The 22,947-nt window shown below is 39.4% G+C and overlaps 1 protein-coding gene across 2 annotated transcripts; it reads left to right on the plus strand.

Moving 5' to 3' along the window:
- Positions 1-759: 759 nt before the first annotated feature.
- Positions 760-21,824, plus strand: MTMR6 (myotubularin related protein 6). Of its 2 annotated transcripts, none has more exons than XM_010224650.2 (14): positions 760-804; positions 4,163-4,279; positions 6,408-6,570; positions 7,868-8,025; positions 8,609-8,737; positions 9,756-9,890; positions 11,025-11,157; positions 15,082-15,191; positions 16,248-16,373; positions 16,889-16,938; positions 17,857-18,057; positions 18,755-18,889; positions 18,969-19,095; positions 20,998-21,824. In XM_010224650.2, the coding sequence occupies exons 1-14, from the start codon at positions 781-783 to the stop codon at positions 21,256-21,258; spliced, it is 1,869 nt and encodes a 622-aa protein (XP_010222952.2). In that variant the 5' UTR covers positions 760-780; the 3' UTR covers positions 21,259-21,824. The 2 variants fall into 2 exon arrangements, with proteins under 2 accessions (XP_010222952.2, XP_088378323.1); XM_088522197.1 differs by lacking the exon at positions 20,998-21,824 and adding an exon at positions 19,859-19,903.
- The last annotated feature ends 1,123 nt before the right edge of the window (positions 21,825-22,947 follow it).

Consider the following 22,947-nt stretch of genomic DNA (forward strand, 5'->3'; position numbering starts at 1 on the left):
CTCTCACCCGCGCGCGGGGCCGCCCCGCGCGCCCTCCGACTGCAGCAGCAGCAGCTGCCGGCAGAGCTGCTCCCTGCGCGACATGGCGGCAGCCGCAGCGCGCGCTGCCGGGCAACGCGCGTCACAACACCCGCCCGCCCGCCGGCCAATCAGCGAGCCCGTAAGGGCCGGCAGCGCCCTGCCGCGCGCGTGCGCGGAAGCTGCGTCAGCGCGCGGAGGCCGCAAGCGGGGGTTGCGTTCCGGGAGCGGCAGCAACGCGGGTCGCGGAGCTGCTGGAGGCACCGGGGGCAGCCAGAGCCCGTGCCCCGGTGCGCCCTGCTGCGGGCCCTGCTCACCGGAAGGGATCCTCGGGAATACTTGCTGGGCGCCTAGTTCTGTTACAGAGTCCTGTGACCTCGTGGTGCGCGGGCCGCACTCGCTTAAATACTGCGCACGCGCCCCGTGCCTACGGACATTGTAAAAAAGGGAAGCCCAAAGTCGTGAAAGCTCTGAGATTTTTAAGTCTCTATGGAGACGTTTCTCGAAACGGACCAGAGCGCTGCTTCATCACATAATGTTAACAATAAAATACAGGCTGGAAAACACCCAGTTTAACGTTAATGGAATAGAGCCAATAGGCTCGGCCCGCCGGACGTGACTGCGCATGCGCGCTGCGGACAGCGCGGGCCGCTGGGGGGCGGGGGCAGCCGCCGTGCCCCGCCCCGGAAGCGCTCCTAGGTGACGGCCGCCCGGGCTGGGAGCTGTGTAGCCGGGCGGTGGCGGTTGGCGGCGAGTACCGTCATGGAGCACATCCGCACCACCAAGGTACGGCCCGCGCGGCGGCACGGGGCTCCGGGGACGGGGGAGGGCACCTCGGTGGCATCTCCGGTCGCCGCCGTCGCCCTCCGCGCTCGGGGTGCCAGCGGAGCCCCGGTGCGCGGCCTGTCGGGCCAGCTGCCAGGGGCGCTGCGCTCCTGCGGGGCCCCGGGGTCTCCTCCGCCCATGAAGCCTCCGTGAAATGACCTCCCCGGTTATAACGGCGGCGCCGTGAGAGTTTCCTCGGGTGGAACCCGGGGCTGGCGGTGAGTGTGGAGGGGAAACAAAGAAAGCGCTGCTCGGGGAAGAGCCGCCCTGTGGGGACAGCGTAGTTCTGTCCTTAGGGTGCAGCTCCATGCTGCTTGGTTTTGTTTTTCCTGAAACGAAATAATTTGTGGAAAACGCATAGTGCATTTTCTCCCTTGGAAGGATCTGATGAGTGCTGTTATGGATGTTAGCTGTTGGTTTATGTGCAACATGGGGATGCTTAGGCTCTTAGGAAAAATTAGAGTGGGCATTTTGAATTTTTTTTTGTAAGCTTTTATTATTGTTATTATTTGCTAATAGTAGGGAAGTAAAAATATGCAGAAGTCTCTTCCTCTTTCTGTAAATAATCCGTAAGAGTGACTTCTAAGTTGCAGTGTGTGTAGAATTTCATCCCTATAGTATTTTTTCCATCTTGCTCAGTAGCCCTGACTGCAAAGGCTGTTGAAAAATATCACCACTCTGTCTGTCGTATCCTGGAGATCGTCAAACTGTTAATGACCTGTCGGCCTGGCCAAAACCTGGACTTATAGATGTGTGTGAGGAAAAAATCATATATATGTATCTTGTATTACAGTTCCAACACTGGTTTTATAACTAGGGAAATGGATTTTATTGTTGTGAGATGTTAGCCGATATGTGTTTTGTATGAAACTAGTTACGTCTGGTGGAGGAATTCCATTGAAGATACTCTTAGTGACATTTTAGTTTATTATATGGAATAATATTACACCAAACTAGCAAACTGTGGATACTGTTTCGTTATCATGCCATTTGTTTATAAACCTGAAACTCTTGGAATATGATACTGTACTGCTGTGTTTATTATGTCTTTGGTGGTTCTTATTCTACAATGTGTCAGTGATCTTGGCAGCTATGTAAGTTTCAAACCTGAAATTGAGAGGCTACGCAAAGGCCTCTGACAGGTCACCGACTTATTTGCATCTGATGGGAATTGTGTTTCTTCATGCCTCAAGTGCCCTACTAGAAAAAAAAAATAGCATAAGAACATAGTTGGCTGCAGAGAGAAACAAGCTCTGAATGCAAATTTTAAGATACTAACAATTATTTTTGTATATGCATGCGTGCAAAAAAGGTTATTTTGTGTAAACTTCCTGCTTATAAATAACATGTAATACTTACAATCTATCGGATAAGCATTTGCTTTATTTTTAAGTAAACTGAGCGGGTTACTGGGTATGTGGGTGAGCTTGGGTATGTGCTGCTTGATGATGGTTATATCGATTAACGAAAGCAAGAAACTAAAATACAGCATGCATTAGATATCCCCAAGTTCTGATTGTCAATAGGCCTGAGTTTATTTTGACTATTACAAGATGTTTTACTTTTTCTAATCTGACTGCAACCTGAAATTTATTAACTTTGTTAAAGCAATAGTAAAATAAACTTGAAATATCACTGCAGTCTCGCCCAAATAACTGATGTGTAGGGAAACTGTCATCTGTAGGAGATGGTGGTGAAACAGATGTTACTCGTTTTCAAACTTCAGTTTACTGTAAATGTTAAAGCTAAAATTGTCTTTGAAGTGTCAATGCATTGACCTGCAATGAATTTTTGTATGCAACTAAACTGTCCCAACAGATTTGCTGAGCATAAGAAGTGAGGTCAGTCTTAAAGTCTTCTGTCTTAGAATATTTTACTTTGTATACTTGAATAGTAATAAACGAAGAAAATCATTTTGGAAAATGTCATAAACAGAAGGGGAAAATGAAATCCTAATGAGAATATATTTGTTCAGCAATGAAGCTTTAAAACTGAAATGACTTTAAAAAAAAATCAGAATAAAATGTACTATAAAATGCTGAAATTTCTTCAGTCAAATCTCTGGTATCCGTGGTAGACTTTTATAAGATATAATTCCTCCATTCAGTTTTGCGTGAATTTCAGTTACTGTTTTTAATTTTCAGAAACAAAATTTAGCCTTACTTAGGTTATAAGAAATGAGTTTTTTGTCATTGTTGTTTTATGTGTGCTTTTAGTAGATGCATTATAGATTTGTACATGCAAATTATAAATAGCTGAACAGCAGTGCTGTAGATGAGGGCTTTCCTAGACACCCCTTCCAGATGTTACTCGTGCCTGTGTTTGAATTTTTGGTGAGGGCCCAAAATTTCGTGAGTAGCATCAAACCTTAAATAAGAGCTTTAGCTTGGTGCTAGTGACGCTGTGTTGCCAAGAAAAAGGTGTGCATGGAGATAAGCCCCTCACCCTGCTCCTTTCCTATTGTTTTGCACATAGGATGAGGTAATGTTTACTTCAAATAGAGCAAACTGTGGTGCTGGAAAGTAATGAGCATCAGATAAAATGCAAAATATCTAGAAATCCCTTTCCCTGATTTTTTTTTCCATTGATATAATAACGCTGATCAAATAGCATGAGGATAAATCTGTTCTTGCAAGGATCAAATTTGAAATGTCTTTGGTGTAAATGACAGCATGGTCCTTCTAGGAGGGTATTCTGATTTTATTGCTGTAATGCTTGCGTTTTATTGTGCTGTCACATGTTGACTTTGAGATGAGGTTGTTATGATCTAGCTTTTTTAAGCTACTCTAGGCAGTAGCTTACAGTTGTTTTACAGCTGTAGATGGCTGTCATAGGGGGAGAGAGAACTGCTGGGCAGAATGAAGTATAGATCTCAGATCAGCTGCTGCCATACTGGTAACTAACGGGGATGGCATGTGTGTTTGCTTGCCTGAGGGTGAGAGACATGGTCTGCAAGCTTAGTAATTTATAGTTTTGTTTATTTATTTATTTATTTTTAACTTAATGCCCTTGGCTGTTTTGCTGGGCAGTAAACATAATAGTGGTGGGAATTGAATATTAGTCTTTTTAGTTCAGAATAAGATCACATTTTACTTCTATATTTTAAGTATTTTCATGGACCTAGCATTATGTACTTTGATTCAGAGATAACATATCCCATTGCAGAACAGATATAGTGTCTGGCTCGGATGGCCTTATGTGCTATCTTATGTCTTATACTGCCTTCAAAGTTACTGTAGAAACTGTCAGAGCTTTTGTGAAGTCAGGATTTTACTTACCATAGCATAAGTTTTGATTCTTTTTCATCTTTTTCTTACAGGTAGAGCAAGTGAAATTGCTAGATAGGTTCAGCACCAGCAATAAGTCGCTAACGGGAACTCTGTACCTTACAGCAACTCATCTCCTATTCATAGATTCCAGCCAGAGAGAGACCTGGGTAAGCATGTGGGTGCGTGTGGCTCCAAAGCACATGTTCTTCAGGTGCATTTGTCCTGCATCTGAGGTTGAATTTGTTTACTAAAGTGCCTCCTTAAGCTATGCTTTTCCTTACTCTTTCCTTATTTATGGCATAAGCAGTAAGTTAAACATTTACAGACTGCACATCTATTGTTCTAGGAATGATACGTTTATTGTTGACATTGGATAATGATGAAAGTAATTCTCACTTCTGTTTCAGGTCCTATGTCTTTTTCTAAGTAGTCTCTATATTTATCCCTGAACAAATGTGTGGTATTTTTCTTTAGATCTCTGAGCTGCATTACAATTTGGAGGTAGGAGTAGGAGATTGATAAATAGCTAAAGCATCAGGTTTAAAATGCCTGCACTACAGATAATTTAGGCAGGATCTAAATGTAAATGAGACAGCAAAATCCAAAGATATATGGTCTGTTGAGATATTGAGGATTTCACATGCCTTTTCAGAATGATGAGCAGCTATTTCTTCCAAAGAAGATCCTTAGGAGACAGGAATTTGCAAGGGATTGCAGCTCCTTGATAACAATGATTTTATATGGTCAAAAGTGGCTAGGACAGTAATGTCTATTAGTTTCTCTGCTCAGTGCACTGGTGGTACACAGGGAGGCAGCAAGTTGTAGCTGCCAAGGTAGTGCAGCTCTGTGACTGAGCTCCATGCTGTTAAGTCTATACGCTCGAAGTTCAATCAGCACAAACCCTTATTTCTTTGGGAATGGCTCACCCCTTTTTTGTTTGTTTGTTCTTGTATTTCTCCCTGTCGTTAGGATTTCTCACCCTTAATCCTGTGTCCCAGTTACCTTATTTGATGCCTCATATTTAAGTCATGTTTCACTAGTTTGTTTTTAGATGCAGTGGGTTTTTTTTTATTAATATTTTTAAAGCAATTGTCCTTTCATATGAAAGAAGCTGATGGGGAGCACAAGATTCGGAAGCATTGTCTATATCTCACTGTGCACTATTCTTCCCGCTGAACTTTTTAAAATTAAACCTGCATGCAAAGTATTGGATTTTTGTGATGCTAGCGCAAGCACCAAGTATAAATATGATGTCTGCAAGATGTAGGCTCCTCATAAATGCCTATTTGGCAGCATAGTTTTCAGGTGCCCGTCTAATTCTTATCAGTACTTGAGAGGAGGAGATTACTTCAGGGAGGTAACTGAAATGCTGTGGAGAACATACTGCTCAGCTGAGAGAATATGTCTCTGGATTTCTTACAGTGGTTGATCGATTGCAACTTTCTCACGTTTTTCCCTGTGCTCTTTGTAGGTCTGCCCCAAAGATCGAGTAAGTTCTGTGGGGGGCCTTTGTATAGCCATTACTGTGGCTGTTAAAGTGGTTGAAAGGTTTTTTAGCTGAGTGACAGTCTTGTCCATATCAGCCCAGTACATAATGTAAGGTTTTTTCCTTTTTTTTCTTCTCTGTACGCCTGTAAATGGTTAATGTTGTCTCTGTTGCATTCCTGGCTTGAAGGGTAGTAGGCTGAGCCTAGTAAAGTGGTAACTGGTACACAAAATGCCTATGTGAACTACACTGATGGGCATCAATGAATGCCAAATGCTGGAGTTCTGAAGCCTCTGGTTGTCTTCTAGTAATCCATTTCCTGTAAATTCTAAAAGTTGTGTTCTTTGTTAACATTTTTTTCATTTTTTTTCTTATTTTACCTGGATGATGCATCTCTTTTATAATAAATAAATTTACAAAGAAGAAAAAAAAGGTGGTTAGCTCTTTTGTCCCATCTCGTTACCTTTTTAGATGTTAAGTTTGTCAATTAGTAAAGTTTCAGGAAAGGATTACACAACCCGATTTGAGTTTTACTTCTGGATTTTGCGCTTGAAAGGGTATTTCTTACAAACATTTACATGACACTTTTATTAAAAAAAAAAAAAAAAGTAAGTGTAATTTTAGTAAGTTATGGTAGGCACACTAAAATGTGAATCGTCTGTCTTCTTATAACTAAATGATTGCCAACAATTTAAAATCTCTTCGGAACAGCTCGATATATTTGTATACCTCCTTTTACAATATGTATATACCTTTCTATTGGTATTATTCATCAGTACCCTTAGACTTTGAGTACTTCTCTGCCGTAGATACTACATCATCATATTGCTGCAGTGGAAAAACTTCCCTTAACTACTTCTGGCTGCCCCCTTGTCATCCAGTGCAAGAACTTCAGGATTGTTCACTTTGTTGTTCCCAGGGAGAGGGATTGTCATGACATTTATAACTCTCTGCTTCAGCTGTCAAGAACAGGTGAGACTTCCAACTGCAGAAGACATCCAGTATGTGCCTGGATAACAAGTTTGTGGGGATTTTTTTTTTTTACCCCTTTTCTTTCGTTAGTAAATGTGCTTAGTGTGAGGTCTTTGAAATGGGTTTGGTATGAGAAAGAATAGGGTATTAATCTTCGGGTGTGAATTTGGAAGTTGTTGTATTGTCTAGATAGGAACATGTGGGGTTCCAGTAAATCCAGCATTTACAATGTTATTGCTAGAACGGTGGATGAATGCACACAGTTTCTCATAATTGATGAGTTCGTAGATAAAATGGTGTTGAACAAGTATTTTTATGAGCATCATGCAGTTTTAAGAATAAAGCTGAAATTCTGATGCTTAAGTGCCAATTTAGATTTTCAAGGCTTCTTTTACCTAGTGTAGTTTCACTCAGTTTTTTCTTTTTTGAATAATTTGGAAAGAGTATATTAGAAAATCATCATAAATTATTTTAAAAGTTTTATCTTGCTCAATTAGAAAACTTATTCTTTACAATAATGAAGTAATAAAGTTTATGAGACTCGCCCTTCTGTTCTTACTGCCAAAAATGATTCTTCTCTTAGCTTCTCTAAAGCTTTCTAACAATTCTTAAAATTTTTGTTAATTGTGGGTCTTCAATTTGTGACCTTTATTTTGCCTTTATGGCAATCCTGAAATACCATGAGCAAACTTTCAAAAATGTTTGTTTAACCTACCTTCAACTACATATCTATCACTCTGTCAATTGCACAAAGTTGCAGATTAAATATTTTAAGAGTACTAAATATCTTTTCAGTTTCACATCTGAGACTCTTAGAAGAATCAAATTTTCTGTGCAATTTGGGCAATTTCAAGATTTTTTTTTTAATATAAAACACTTCCAACACCCTTTCTAGTGGCAGTAACCTGTGAGTAAGTATTACTTTCTAGAGATGAGTCACTAGACATCATCTAAAGACTCCATGAAGAACTAGAATGCTGATGATATAAATCTGGAGGCTTGATAGGCACAAGGGGAACTGGACAATCCTACAGCAAGAAATAGATGTCTCGAAAACTGATATTATTTGTATAGAAAGAAATTTAGTAGCATAATATGTTGGAATATGCATTTGAAGACCTGTGGGTGGCTGCCTGAGATGCAGACAGCAACAGATATAAGGGGTTCTGAGTGAGAATACTGCCATTTTCTGGCTTCCCTCCTAACTTAATGTTTTCAAATGAGACCCAGCTGTGTAACATCCCTACCCAACATCTGGCAGCCAACTCATTACATAGTCTTCTCTTTTAACTTACAGCACAATATGATGAGCTGTATGCCTTTTCCTATAATCCAAAACAAAATGCATCTGAGCAAGTCAAAGGCTGGCAACTTATTGATCTAGCAGAAGAGTATAAGAGAATGGGAGTGCCAAATGCCAACTGGCAATTGTCCGATGCAAATCGTGATTATAAGGTAAGGGTTTGATGGGAAGAAGGAATTTTACTTCTGTTTTTGCTCTTTTCTGGCTCTAGTCCTATTGAAAGACTAACTACTCTGAGTATAAAGTCCTCCTTAATTTGCCAGGCACAGCAATTACCATGCTCTTGCCACTCTTACAGCTCTCTCAGCTGATTCTGCCTCGTCATTTGCAGCTCTGGGTTGGGGAGGCAGCGGCTGTGATGGATTTAATCTTATTTCGTAGTTTGCAAGTAGAACAACGAGGGAAATATTTTCAATATCTTATTTGAAACAAATTCTTAGTGTTTCTACTGAAGAATCCTCATTCTTCAGAGGAATGCTAGTAAAGCAGTGCTTTCCAGGACTGATTCTATCACTTTCACATCAGTTCACACTTTTTTTTTCTGTGGTCTGTTTCCTCTCCTGAAATACATACATGTATATGCAGAAGCATGCAGGTGTTTACCCTTTGTCTTTTGTTATTTATCTTAATCTCTCTCAAATTGAATGCTCTAAAATTATCTTAGGGTACGTATCTAGTGCTAGGTTTGTGTGACCTGTATATAAAATGTTTCTGTTGTATATTTGTCTCTTCCAGATCTGTGAAACTTATCCTAAAGAACTTTATGTTCCTAGAACTGCAAGCAAACCTATAATTGTGGGTAGCTCCAAGTTCAGAAGCAAAGGAAGATTCCCAGTGTTGTCTTATTATCATAAAGATAAAGAGGTATAGTCTGTATTTCTCAACACCTACCAGTAGCTCAGGGTAGGTAAGGAAGTAAGTATACAAACTCATCCATATGAGGATGTACAACTCATGATAACCTTAAATACAACCAACCTGAGGGGTGTCTAACAGGGTGCTGAGTTGAGCTAAGCCAGTTTTAAAAAAAAAAAAAAAAAAAAAAAAAAAACTCTTAAGTAATTAGCCGAGTGCCTCTAAAGCTTTCAGAAATCAGTCTTAATATCAACTGAAGATAGCTTTGTTTCAACTGCTCTATCTTGTTAATTAATAAGCAACAAAATGTTAAGTCATAATGAAGGCAGAGAGAAACCAAAAGGCTAGAACACCAAATGAGGTGTCAATTTCAAGGCTTAAATAGAAATCTCAAGAATTGAAAAATCAAATTTTATGGGGTTTGACAGAAAGCGACTTTTTGTGTGAAGCAGCTGCTTGTCACAGCTCGTGGGTATCTTTGAGAGGAAGGCAGGGTTAACACCTTTTCAAGCTGAGGAATTTGTGAAAGAATGTAAAACTAATAAATATGTTTGGACTGACTGCTAATTGGAAGATCTGCCACCAACTGAAATGGAATGCTATAATAGAAAATAAGGTGAAAATTACTTCAATAATAAAATCAAAAAATATTAACACAAATCATTTTATACTAAGTATATACTTTATTTTCATGGAGTATTTTTCCCAAGTCTGTTATTTTCTAAATTTTTCTATGTAGGAATGTCCAGTATGTAAACTGGTACTTTGTTCCTATTGATAGATCTGAAAAATGTTGTTTTGATTGTACCTTTAGATTTGAATTGCAGGCCTTATCTGTTTGAAGGTCTGCAACTGGTAAACTTGGAAAGTTAGGCCACTCATTCCTTTGTGCATGTGTGCTGTTGGTTTTGTTGTTTTTTGTACTGTCCTCAGTCAAATGAAACAAGTATTTTTCGTAGAATTATGGCAAGTGCTTCAAGGAGAGGTATGAAACTGTTGTAAACTTGTTATTTGCTTTCTATGGTAGGCTGCAATTTGCAGATGCAGTCAACCTCTCGCAGGTTTCAGCGCGAGGTGCTTGGAAGATGAGCACATGTTGCAAGCAATCAGTAAAGCAAATCCTTCAAATCGCTTCATGTATGTCATGGACACCAGGCCAAAGGTGTGTGTTTCTACAGGCTGTTTCGTCTTTTCTTTTCAAGTGTTAGAAGAGGGTACAGGGATGCGGGATTTCTAAAGATTTCAAATTAAATATAAATCTCTTGGGCCAAAATACTTTTAAAAAAATGTAAAGACTACTACTTTCCTGCAGTAAATGCTTCCTTTCTTAAACTGAATCCCTCTCTAAACTTGGTTGGTATTCCTACAGTATGTCAAGGATTTTTTGGGGAGTTGGATTTAAAAACAGTACTTAAAACATGGGCAAGAGCAGACTAACACTTCATTTTGAGCATCATCTTGGAATAAGATTCAAGTAAGATTTGGAGTAAGATTTGGGCTGAAATTCACAAAGAAGTGGTGAGTTAGTTGTGTTGGATTAGTTTGGAATGGAAGGGACGACTGTGTTCTGTGGGAGTGCTATGTGAAAGCTGTTGTTGTCTCACTAGGGGAAATTTAAAATCTGTTGTAAACGTGTGAAGTCATACTTCAACACTGCCAACTGATTTTTTTTTTGGCTTATTTTTGAGCCATCATATGATATATGGGATGGTTTTCAATTCAGACTGTCATTTAGACTGGTACTCATTTCATTTAAATCTCTCTGAACGCAGAGGCCAGAAAGCAATCATGTGAAGCACAAGTCCTGTGCTGTAGCATCTTAGCTATATTAAGCAGACTGCCGCAGTTGTTCTGATTGACAAACTGAAACTGTGCCACCTGTAGGTTTGAGTGTTGTACTTTTTATAGCTGCCAACAGTTTATTTCCAAAAACAATCTGGGGATTTTTTTAGGATGACTGGAAAATGTGTGTGTATGGTTAAGTCTGTGATTTACTTTTTAGCTTGTTATATTAACTGTATAACAATCACTTCTTTCAGAAATGCTTTTTAAATAAGTAACTGTTTATAGCAACATGGAGCTTACAATAGGAAAATATTAAAAGCATTAATCAGAGTTGTCATTTTCAAATAGTAAAAAGCATCAAGCAGTCTGCATAGTACTTACTGCTTTTCTTACATGTATGTGTGCTTGTCTTTGCAGTTCAATTATTGAAATTGTTTGATTAATTTTGTTATGAAAAATAAAATGCAAGCCACTTAACGGCTTCTCGGTATTTCCATTTTGCTCTTTGAAGCTTAATGCAATGGCAAACAGAGCTGCTGGGAAAGGCTATGAAAATGAAGACAACTACTCTAACATTAGATTCCAGTTTGTTGGAATTGAAAATATTCATGTGATGAGATCCAGCTTACAAAAACTGTTGGAAGGTATGTTCTAATTGTAATACAATAGTGTGTGTGTTTATATAATTATATTAAAAAAATAGGATGAGTGCTCTTCTGAACTCCTACGCACCTTATATAACCTGTGCTGAGATTTGAGTATTACATTTGATAACAGCCAGCTGTGTATCAACTTTACTGTGATAACAAAATGCACCTTTAACTTTTAAGCTGTAAGTCCGTGTGGATGAACTCATGATTTACTTCAGGGAAAGTAGAGTGGTACATATCTGTCTTGGGTGAACTTGGTTGAGTATGTAGGCATCTTGCAAAATGGCATCTGCATCAAGTAATAGTAAATGTGTGTGTGTGTAAGATTGTGTATATATATGTGTGTGTGTTTATATACATACATAAAACACAGGTTTGTATGTGTCTGTATAAAGCTTTCCAGTCCTTCAAGCAGCACTTAATTTGCACAGGGCTCACAGTAGGGATGTATATCTGTTGTATACAAGTGTTAAACTCTTTTGTGTGGCAAGTGGTGCCTCTGCTCGTAGATGCATCTTGTATGGCATTTGAGAAAAGTGAATCAGTTCCAATTACCACTGTCAGCTGTAGGATGGTAAAAATGGAGTGTTAGATATCTTCTATTTCCATTTTGATGTCTTGCTTGGTAGTTCTGTTTTGTTAATATTTTGTTTAGACCTAAGGCCAGAAAAATTATCACTACTTTTGTATAATAATGGCTGGTCTAGTTGTGTATGCAGCATGTAGATGTTAAATTTTTTTAGACAGAACATTCTGTTTGACTTAGTCAATGGTGTTGTTTTTTTTTTTTTTTCTCTGTAGTAATAGCTTAAGTCACTTGAATGGAGAATTTATTGCTAATGTCTCACCAGCTTTTAGGCTTTCTCACACTATAAAAACTTGTTTGCTAAAACAAAATGATGACTTGAGTTGATCCTCTTGGATTGCTCTAATCTAGTCATCTTTTGTACCAAGTAGTTGTATTGTGAATACATGAAATCTAGCAAGCTTTCGGCTAACTTCCAGGCTAAATCTACTGAACTGAATCTTACTGAGTGGCAAGGCTGTCTTTCAGGAGGCCACCTTTTCCTAAGAGGGAAATTTACAGCCTGGAACCTGGCCAAAAAAAAAAAAAAAAAAAAGAGGGGCTGGTCCCAAGTTTCATCTGTGCTTTCAAATACTGCTCTTGAGGATGCTATTCCTGTTACTTGCTGGTTTCTGGGATACTGGAGGAGAAAGGAAGAGAAGAGTGGAATTCCTCAGAAATGTAGAAAGTGAGTTCAAAAGTCTTAAAATCTAAGGAAGCAGTAAGTAAATGACTTTTCAGGTTCTTGTAGGCATGTGCCATCAGTGAGGTTATTTGGAAGAAAATGCTATGGAAAAGGCTCATAACTTAGAAGAGGTGAAGGCTGCTGAGCTCTTGTGCAGCAGCTTTCCCCTGGTTGTGCCGAACGGAATGTTCTCGAGCTGGCAGAGTGCTTCCAGTGACCCTGTTCTTTCAGGACTCATTGTAATTGGAACTATCTCCAGATTTTGTTTATAACAAACAGCAGTTCTTCCTTGGGCTCATAGACAGAGAGAGCCTAGGATCTGCCTGATCTTGTAGTTTACCAGAAGTGAAATTTGTTTTCACAATAAACTTTTCTGGACTGCAGCAGGATCTAATGAAATAAATTAGAAGTTGTTTGCTTGCAAATGGAACATGAGACAATCCTTCCCACACCTCTCTGGAATGGGACCATGCCATGGAACATGTTGCAGGGGTTTGCAGCCTGTTCTTTCACTCCACTTCAGTTTTCCTTAGAGATTTTGCACACAGTGAGGCGAAACTCTAAAATATTCATCTCCAGTGTGGGCACAATGATTTTATTCCTGATAAAACACTGATGGCACACTGATGGGCCGTGTTTCAGTCTGCTTATGCAGCACTAGTGGAAGAATCTTCACCTAGATTAAGCTATTGAAGGTACTGAATCTAGAAGAGTCCAGTTTTATACATTCAAAAAGACTATTACTTGTCAGAAAAGCTTGATAAGCAAAAAGGCTTTGCTTTTGTCAAGAAATGGCATTTCTGCAGGATGTCTGCAGCCATGTTGAAGGATGATAGTTATTTTGGAGGATATCTTCTTCCTCCTGCCCTCCATGGGTACCATAAATCATCTTCAACCCTTTCAGGAACCACTAGGGACTGGGAGTGATTCTAGGACATAAGCATTAAACTGGTGTTATTGCAATCATTTCATCACTAAGGAATTTAAAACATCCTCATTAACTCCCAGAAATAGGAAATTAAGTGTTATTTCTTATTCTTGCATTGGTTCATGAGGCCATAGAAATCTAGCTGGGAGGAGAAAATGTCACAGATCAAATGCTGATCAAAGGCAGGGTTTGAGAGAAATATCTAGGTGAGAGCAAACGAAGGGCTGAAAATCTGTTTATTTTCTCACTGAAAACATATGCTGATGCCTTCAAGTCTTGGGTGATTCCCCTTGTGGGGGAGACCTTTCAAGAGGAGATCTCTTTCCTAATGCTAGTGCTTTTTCATCAAAGGCCAGAGCAAACTGAACACAGCTTTTGCTGGTTTTACTGATAACTCTAGGCTGCTCTTTAAAATGAGGCTGTGACTAGAGGGTTCTTGTTGTCTGTTTCGTTGAGAGGCTTTGCAAAGAATGGTGCTTTATTTGGCTGGGAATTTGTTACAGCACTGAGTGGCAACGGGCACCACAAATCTTCTGGTCAATGGGGCCTCTACCAAAACTCGTGTGTCTGGGAGCTAAGGAGCACACAGATGTTTCCTGCAGATGCAGGGAAGCTGCAGGAATAGTGGTTTCTTAGGAGTCTCCACCCTTCATTGCTGCGTGGGAATTGAGTGAATGTGAAACTGAGCCACAGGATGACTTTTTTCCCGTTCTCTCTACTGACTAATTTCTCCCTGTACCCAGAGATAAAGATTATTTTGCAACTTGCATATGAATGGCCTCACTGCTGACTTTCAGCTTTTTTTTTTTCCTTTTTTTTTTCTTTTTTCCTCTCAAATTGGGGCTCTAGCTTGGCAGAAAATAGTTTTTGCTTGTGGGAAAGGTGCTTTTGTAGGTAGCAACTTGAGGAATTAAGGAATTTTCTCTTAGGATCATACGGGTGTATTAGTCAGGGAACAAATTTATTTTTAATGCCAGAAGGTCCTCCTGGTTGGAACAGTAATTTTAAATTCTGGGAGCTGGGGCTTAAAATGATTAGTAAAAAGTTGTTTCTATCTGATAGATGTTTAGTGTGCTGCAAAATTCACACTGCTCTGTATTTCTTGTGAGTTGGTAACCATCCATGTGAGCCACATGAATCCACCTCTAACTGTTGTTGCTACGCTGTGAGGCAGCTTTCCTTTAATTTTGGTTTTCCTTTTCCTGCCCCTTCCTTAGCCTTAGCATTGCAGGTTCAAAGTACCCTCTGAAAGAACAGGAGAGGCTTCGTTATCAGCAGTCTTTCAAGGCAGACAAAACTTGCTCCGTGTAGCTCCTGGCTCCATCCCTGTCCCTGTGCTGCACTCCTCTCCCTCTTGGCAGGGAGAGGGAATGATTCAGCTCCGGCAGCCTGGCTGCTCAGAGCTGTGTGCGCTATCTGGATGTGGCTGCTTGGTTGTAATGATAACACCAGCCTGTAAGGATTGTTGGCAAGCTCATAACCTTGCATTTAATTTATTTATTTTTGTCAAAAGATGCCGAGATCTTATTCTTATTATTCATGGTCAGTGTAGTTCCGCAGAGCTGAATTTTAGTTGGGGATCATATTTTGCATCACCTCTTTAATCCCTTTAGGGGCTTTCCTAAAAGATGCTTCAAATCCCCTCACAATTTGTATATTGTTGCCAAAATGCTTTCTCCATTGCAGACTATAGGAAGTTGCAACTTTTTAGAGCTTTCTAACTCTCCTGATTTCTTCCAGTCAGTGGTACAAAGGGTTTATCTGTCAACGACTTCTTGTCTGGTTTGGAGAGCTCTGGATGGCTTCGTCATATCAAAGCTGTGTTGGATGCTGCTGTCTTCCTCGTCAAGGTAACTTGTGTGCTGCTGCTTTCTTGACTTGATCCCTGGCAAGGTTAAACTTAATGTTTGAAGTATAAAATTCTTTAAATGCAGTCATCTTTAGTTCACTTTACTGATCTTTTTTTGGAGAGAAGGAGAAGCTTGAAATAAAACAGCGTACCTGATGTGTCCATGTATAAATATTGCATGTTTCCTAATGGCAGTTACTGTATGTGCTGGGTAAAGTTTGAGGTTTATTCGATGCTGTTTGGGTCACTTACTGAAGCATGAAAGGTCCTTTATGCTACTGATAAAAGATCCAACCAATTTGCAGGGAAGTGGAGGAAACATTTAGATTACGCTGAAAAACAGGTTATGAGGCACTAATTGCAGAGAAGTCAAGATGGGTGTGTGCTGACTTTAATTTGGCAAGGAAATGGGGCTGTTTATGAATAAATCAAAGAAAATGTTGCCTTCTTAGGCGCGTATGAAGCAAATATTTTCTTTTTTTTTGCGGGGGGGGGGGGGGAGGGCAGGGAGTGCTGGGTCCTTTCCACTAGCTGAAATAACAAGACTTACATTAAAAGTGGACTCTTCTCCACTTTTAATGGACCCACCAAATTACTGCATTGGCAGCATTTTAATTCTTAGTTGAAGGTAGTGAGCACTTCTTGTCCTTTTATATCGATTAACAAGTAGGTATTTTTTGTCTTCTACGTCCTGTTTGGTCTGTAATGCCATGTGCTTTTTTTGTCAATATTAATTGAAGAGGTATTTCAAAATTTAAGAGGATAGAGAAATGGTATCCACTGTGTAGAAGTTCCTATTTCTTTCCTCTGTTACCTTTGCACAAGATATTTCTTTCCTTTACAGGATGCTTTCTGCATTTCACTGGAGAAGAGTTCGTAGCTTTCTAATTAGTATCTAATTTTTCCGCTAATATATATATATATATATATATATATTTGTCTGTGTTAAAATGGGCTATAGTGTGAGTTTGGAATAATTGGAGCTTTTGTAATTATTTACAAAATTCTGACATCTGCCTTGAATATTCACTAAGAACAATGATGTTTTGCTTTGCAGGCAATAGCGGTTGAAAGTGCTAGTGTGTTAGTGCACTGCTCCGATGGCTGGGATAGAACTTCCCAAGTTTGCTCCCTTGGAGCTCTGCTACTAGATCCCTATTACAGAACAATTAAAGGCTTCATGGTAAGCATGCTGTTGTATTACTGAATTGCTTATTGGTAGATCAGGATATAAAAGGTGAACTGTATTAGCAGGAGTGCAATACTGATGTTTTTTCTCATGCTTTACATTTTTTTTTTCTCATGTTTGTTAATTGCCTATAGTTGCTATAAACCTTTTGCAGCAAGTGAGTTCTTACTGCTTTGCTGTGTTGAAGTAAGCCTGGTTTACAGCAGGTTGTCCCCCTGCTGTTAAACTCTGTTCTGCTGGGTTTAGAAATGTGCTTTTATTTAGTACAGCTAAATTCTTCACAGCTAAACTTGATGAAACTTTAAGAATCTGTTGCAAAGGAATCTTCCAAGAAAGTAAAGGAACCACCTGCCAAGTGACAAATACTTGCTCTTACTGTAATTAATTGATTCAGACAGAAAACACAGCCTGTAGATAGGCTGTGAAGGTAATACTGCATTTATAATACTTACTATTATTAAGAATGCTGGTTTTTTTTTTTTTTTTTTTTTTTTTTTTTTCCTTTCTAGGTCTTGATAGAGAAGGATTGGATTGCTTTTGGGCACAAATTCTCTGACAGGTAAGTCACTTTTCCAGTAAAAAAATGTATATGAGTACACACTTCAGCTCCTTCAGCTCACTGAAGGATAAATATGCCAGTAAAAGTGACTTAGCGTTTTATATTAGTGTTGATGTCCTTGTGTACTTAAAAAGCTTATGGAATTATGATACTTAAACTACAGAAGCGTTGCTAGAAACTGTGCTATGAGTAGACTAGTGTCAATAGGCAATGCACTCTGTATTTTGTAATACAGAGTAATTTTGTATTTTAACATTTGTTGAAATGCCTGTTGGATAATTGCTTTATACAACAGACATACTTCTTGAGCTGCTGGCAGCTTGCGCTCAGATGTTGACGCCAGCTGCTGGATCTGCACGCATGTCTACAAAATGCAAGGCCAATCCCAAGCTACCTTCCAGTCATTTAGGCAACATAAAACACAGTTTTAAAGTTTTGATCTTTTTTAAAATGAGCTTATATTTACCTTTACGTTTAATGTTGGTATAATGCCTAGCTTGAAATGTCCTATATGCTTAAAGTGGTGCTTTTTTTTTTTTTTTTTCTCTCCTCTTCATGTGACTTGTACAAGAATAGCCTAATTGCTATATATGATACTTGTAGTTGTCATACTTCAAGTGTTTACTATGGAAATAATAGAGAACAAAAGAGTGTCTTAATTTTGTCTTGTGTTGATTTTCTGTACTCGAATACAGAGGCGGGTGGAGGGGAGTCAGAAAGATAGTCCAAATGCAGAAATACAGACTTATTTAAGTTACAGGAAAAAAAAAAAAAAAAAAAGGCACACAGACTTGGTTACATCAAATTGATGTAGGGTAGCTAATGGCAAATGCTAGCTTTGGTTTGGAGACGAGGATCTAGCTTAGAAAACTGGGGCAACTTTTAAACTATTTTGTTCTTTTTATGGAATTTTTGTAGGTGCTGTCAGTTGGATGGTGATCCAAAAGAAATCTCACCGGTGTTCACACAGTTCTTAGAAAGCGTGTGGAATCTCACTGAGCAATTCCCTCGAGCCTTTGAGTACAATGAAGCTTTCCTCCTTCAGATCCATGAGCACGTCCATTCCTGTCAGTTTGGAAACTTCCTTGGAAACTGCCAAAAAGAGCGAGAAGAACTAAAGTAAGGAAACTAAATGAAGTGTGTCTTGCGTTATTTTTCCCTGATAAACAAAGAACAACTATAGATTTAATTTTGACGAGGACTTAGAATAAAAGTAGGGAGACAGAATAAGTAGTACTAAAACAGAAAATGAACTACAGCGATCCTCGTGGTTTTGCATAGACCTTTTTTTCTAATTTGGGAAGAAAATCCATATTCCCCTTTTAGAGGACGAGTCAAGGTGTTTCTTGCCTCCTTCCTTTTCTAAAAAGGGGTGAGCTTAAGTTTGAAAAGCTTAAAAGTTTCACTTCACTTTCTTCCCCAAATCTATCTGTAGTATCTAAAACTGTTGGCTATTCAAGGCTATTTCCTGTCAGTAAATAGATGTATATGGAGGATATTTCCAAATGTTTTCAATTTGAAAATATAAACTTGTCATCACTTCATCACTACATCTTAAAATGTATTATACTAAGCAAAATTTGCACAGCATAAGGACTGCTGGTTCCAAAACTTAAAGTAAAATTGATTTCCTCCCCCTTCCTCCTCCTGGCATAATGCAAATGTTGGATAGATTTGAGCGGAGAGTTTCATTCAAAATTTATACCTTTTCTGCTAACTTTAAAATAGCGATTGAGATGGATTTATTATGTTGAGTCAAACAGATTCTGGGCTTTTACTTGCAGTCTGTGTCTTGACCTTGATTTCTTCTCCTAAGATTTAGAGAGAAGACCTATTCCTTGTGGCCATTCCTTCTGGATGAACAAAAGAAATATCAAAATCCTTTGTATGATCCAGATGTTTCTCCAGAGCTAACTCTTTTGGAGCCTAACACAGTGTCTTTCAACTTTAAGTAAGTTTGAATTAATACAGTATATTTTGTTTAATTCTGTCACTATTCTGGATGGTTAGAAACTGTCTGTAATGTGCAGGTTTTGGAGGAACATGTACCATCAGTTTGATCGAAGTCTGCATCCCAGGCAATCTGTATTGGATCTTATCATGAACATGAGCGAGCAAAATAAACAACTGGAAAAAGACATTAAAGAACTGGAAGCTGTAAGTATTACAAATAAGAATGATTGTAATAAAGCTTCTGGCTTTCATACGAGTCTCGCTACTGCCAGGCTATAGAGCCAATGTTCTGCTTTTAGCCACAAGTTACTGTGCTTTGCTGATGAACTGTATCATATAAAACTATTCCTACTATCAAAGTATCACTCAAAATTGCTCGATATTAAATTCAAGTGAAACAAATCTGAGATAACAAGGCACTCATCTGTTACAGCTGCATGGATAAACCAGGAAGATCTGGATTTTTTTTTTTTTTAATCCAGTAAAATGCAGACACTGTATGTTTTTTTTGTCATTGCAATTGTGTGAACCTGTATATGAGGTAAGGCAATAATTATGGAGTATATACATTCAAATGTTTACTTGAAGACAGGATCTCCAGGGGCTAAATCCACATAGAAGTCAGTTTTCTAGGAATGACTTGTCACATTTCTACAGTAAACAGCAGAAGAACTGAATGCTGTGCTTCTCATTTTATTGCAGTATGACTTAGTGAGCTGCATCTAATTGAAGCTTCATGATAGTCAAAATGCTGACTTCAAATTATTAGTTTTTAAGAAACTCAAGTCTTCTAAGACAAACATGAGTTTTATTTTTGTGTGGCCACAAATGGCAACAGTGGTTAACTCTTGTGCATGCTGCACTGAAGAAGTGGAAAAATTACAGGTGTTTTAAGAGGAAAGATTTTCATTAAGCTGATATCTTAACTCTGTCTCCAATCTTAACTGTACCTTTAAACCTTTTTAAGACAGCTGATACAGCAGGATGAGAAATCAAGATAAAAAGCAAGATAAAGGTGAAAGTCCAGCAGGATGAAAACTCAAAACTTCGGTTTTCTAGAACCTTGTTCCAATGTGTTAACTTTACCTGTGCTCACTTTCATCAATCAGTTTGAAAAAGGGACCCTGCGCTTTTTGAGATCTTCTTGCAGACCTTTCTACTGCTATTTTCATCTTCAAAGTTAGTTTGTTAAAAGACATAAAGGGCTTCTAGGCTTGTTTTAGGTTTTAATAGGGCACAAACACATCATCAAGGGGAGAAAAAATAATTTCAGTTAGTGCAGGCTTTCCAATTGCTGTTCTCTACATTCACTGTGTGCTTGCAGGACAGGTCCTCTCTTCCAGTCCTCACAGAATCCCAGAATGGTTGAGGTTGGAAGGGACCTCTAGAGATCATCTAGTCCAACCCCCTGCTCCAGCAGGGTCACCTAGAGCACGTGGCACAGGGTGGCATCCAGGCGGGTTTGGAAGATCTCCAGAGAAGGAGACTCCACAACCTCTCTGGGCAGCCTGTTCCAGGGCTCTGTCACCCTCACAGGAAAGAAGTTCTTCCTCACATGGAGGTGGAACTTCCTGTGTTTCAACTTGTACCCATTACCCTTTGTCCTGGCACTGGCCACCACGGAGAAGAGTTTGGCCCCATCCTCCCTGGGGCCAAACTCCCCTCAGGTATTTGTACATATTGATCATATCCCCTCTCAATCTTCTCCAGGCTAAATAGGCCCAGCCTGCTTAGTCTTTCCTCATAAGATAGATGTTCCAGTCCTTTAATTATCTCTGTTGCTCCTGCTTTCTAGTTAGCAATCTACAGTCATTTCCTACATTTGAAGCAGCTTTTTTTTCTTTAAGATCCAAATATTTTATAAGACGTTAGCCAGGAGAAGAGGTTAACTATGAACCTGCTTTGTCTTCAGAGATTCCTAGCTGGTCGCTGCTTGCCAAGAGCCCTGAGGCCTCTCTCCCGCTGTGCTGCTGCAGGAGGTGTTGCCATCCTGGTACCAGCCCAATCAGGAACAAGCTTGGAGAAGTCTCCAAATCTCCTTCCATGCAAAGCAAAGGGTCATCAGTAAAGCAGTGATTCTTACTGTAGTTACTATCTACATTTCAGAAAATAAAGCGGAGAAACGGCCAACTAGATGGAGTCCTCTTGAAGGAGCCTCTGCAGTCTGCCCCGCCAGCACCCGTCTCGCTGAAATCCCCTCCTTGCTTCAGGAAGGAACAGCCGCTGATGCCGGGGACGGACGCCGTGAGAACCATAGAGGGCAGCAGCAGCGCAGACAATCGCTACAGCGAGTTCATGGAGGAGCTGGCCAAAGCGGAGCCCGCCGTGGTCAGCCTGGAGTACGGCGTGGCCCGCATGACCTGCTGATGGAGCCCTCGCCCAGGCCTCCTCTCTTCTAGACTGAAATAAAGGATGGACTATGGTGAGGATGGGCCTGTGCAGCATGACCAAAACCTGGTTTGTATATTGGCAAGTGTTGTTAACGTAGGCTAGAACAGCATGCTCGTTGTCAAGTGTTTGCTGTTCTCTTAACAACAACAAAAAGAGTGTAGCTGTGTTTTAAAAGAAGGGGCATTTTTGTCAGTAGTGACTAAAGGGTGGTATGTCTTGGGACTTGCATCAGTTTGCACTAAAATGATAAAGATGGTAACATTTCTTATAATATTCAGTATAGGAAAACACAGGTGGTCTTTCACAAGTTGATTTTATGTAGGTAAGAAAATTTGCACTTTCTACTTAGGAACTGAAGCTACATGTATATATTGCATCCAGTATAAATACATATACCCTCGTTTAATGTCACCTACTATTAAATTTCAGTGTATTAAGTGCCAAGAAAAAGTAAAATATATTTCAAATCATAACTAGTTGGCCTTAACCTATTGATTAGTAATATTCTTGTCCTTGACTACTGCAGCCTGTAACCAGACTCTGTTTCTATTGTAGTTGCTCAAATTTGTTCTTTCCTTAAGGCAGGACTGATTCTGGGGAATGAAGCACAGCTCAGCTAGTGCAGCATGACAGAAAATAGCTGTGCGAATGTTAACTTTCTCTTTTTCCCAATTCCTTTATTATTTAGCGTGTAATAGAGGGATCAGATCTTGCTGTCCAGCCACTTACACTGGCTGAGCTTCAGTGAGGCTGTAATTCATGTGTGTGATCTTAAGCTTTCATATTTAGCATGAAGAGCAAAAAGAGTAAAGCACATCATTTAAAAGGAGAGGAAAAAAAAAAAAACACAGCCAATAACTGAGCAGTGAAGTTCCCTTCAGACAGTTTTCTGTGCGATTGTTTGGGTTCTGAGAACAGCAGAAGCAAAAGATGTGGGAGTTTAGTCTGCTGGCCATGACTGTCCTCAGATACAAAAACTTGGTTTCACTTCTCTCTGATGCTCATGAGAAACTGAGTGCCTCATACTAAATTTTTGATTGAGTGGAAAAAAACCAATTATTAATGAAGTCTCTCATGTTGTTGAACTTCTTGCACTTAATTTCAGTTCAATCTGGAGATTCTCTTTTAGCTTGAGAAAAGACAAAAACTGCGTCTGGCAGGATATAGTAGAAATCCTGGGACATGAGAGAATTCGGAGCATCTAAGGTTAACTCTGTGTCCATAGCTTATCCTGGTAAGGAAGATGGTTTTGCCCAAGTCCCATGGTAGACTTTTCTGGCACTGACATTTGAAAACAGAATAGAGAGGTAAAAATGTAAATACCTAGTCTTTAAGTGGAGGCATAAATTACAAGTTAAGGCTTTGGGTTCCCTCCCTGTGGTCTTAGATTAATACTACTGGTTTTATCTCTGGCTTTAAATTATTATTACTATTGTTTTACAAGTGAAATGAGTTTATTCTCATGCTACTCCCTACAGTCTGTTTTATTGAAATTGACAGGGCACCCCACACAACTTGACATAACTGGCAGCATTTCTTGCGGCCCCAGATTAAGCCAGGACTCTTAAAAGGCCAATAATAGGTCATGGTCAAGTGACACTTTTGAAGCTGCCTGAGAGGAATTAAATATAAGCATTTAGTGAGTTTTAACTGCCTGTTTCACTA

The sequence above is a fragment of the Tinamus guttatus genome, unplaced genomic scaffold (genome assembly GCF_059628265.1).
Source record: "Tinamus guttatus ecotype Peru unplaced genomic scaffold, ASM5962826v1 Tinamus_guttatus_pri_ptg000150l, whole genome shotgun sequence".
NCBI lineage: Eukaryota > Metazoa > Chordata > Aves > Tinamiformes > Tinamidae > Tinamus > Tinamus guttatus.

Coding starts and splice junctions, on each gene's coding strand:
- MTMR6 (XM_010224650.2), top strand. CDS start 781: ATGGAGCACATCCGCACCACCAAG. Junction 8,738..9,755: donor ATTATCATAAAGATAAAGAG/GTATAGTCTGTA, acceptor TTTCTATGGTAG/GCTGCAATTTGCAGATGCAG. Junction 16,939..17,856: donor GGGCACAAATTCTCTGACAG/GTAAGTCACTTT, acceptor GAATTTTTGTAG/GTGCTGTCAGTTGGATGGTG.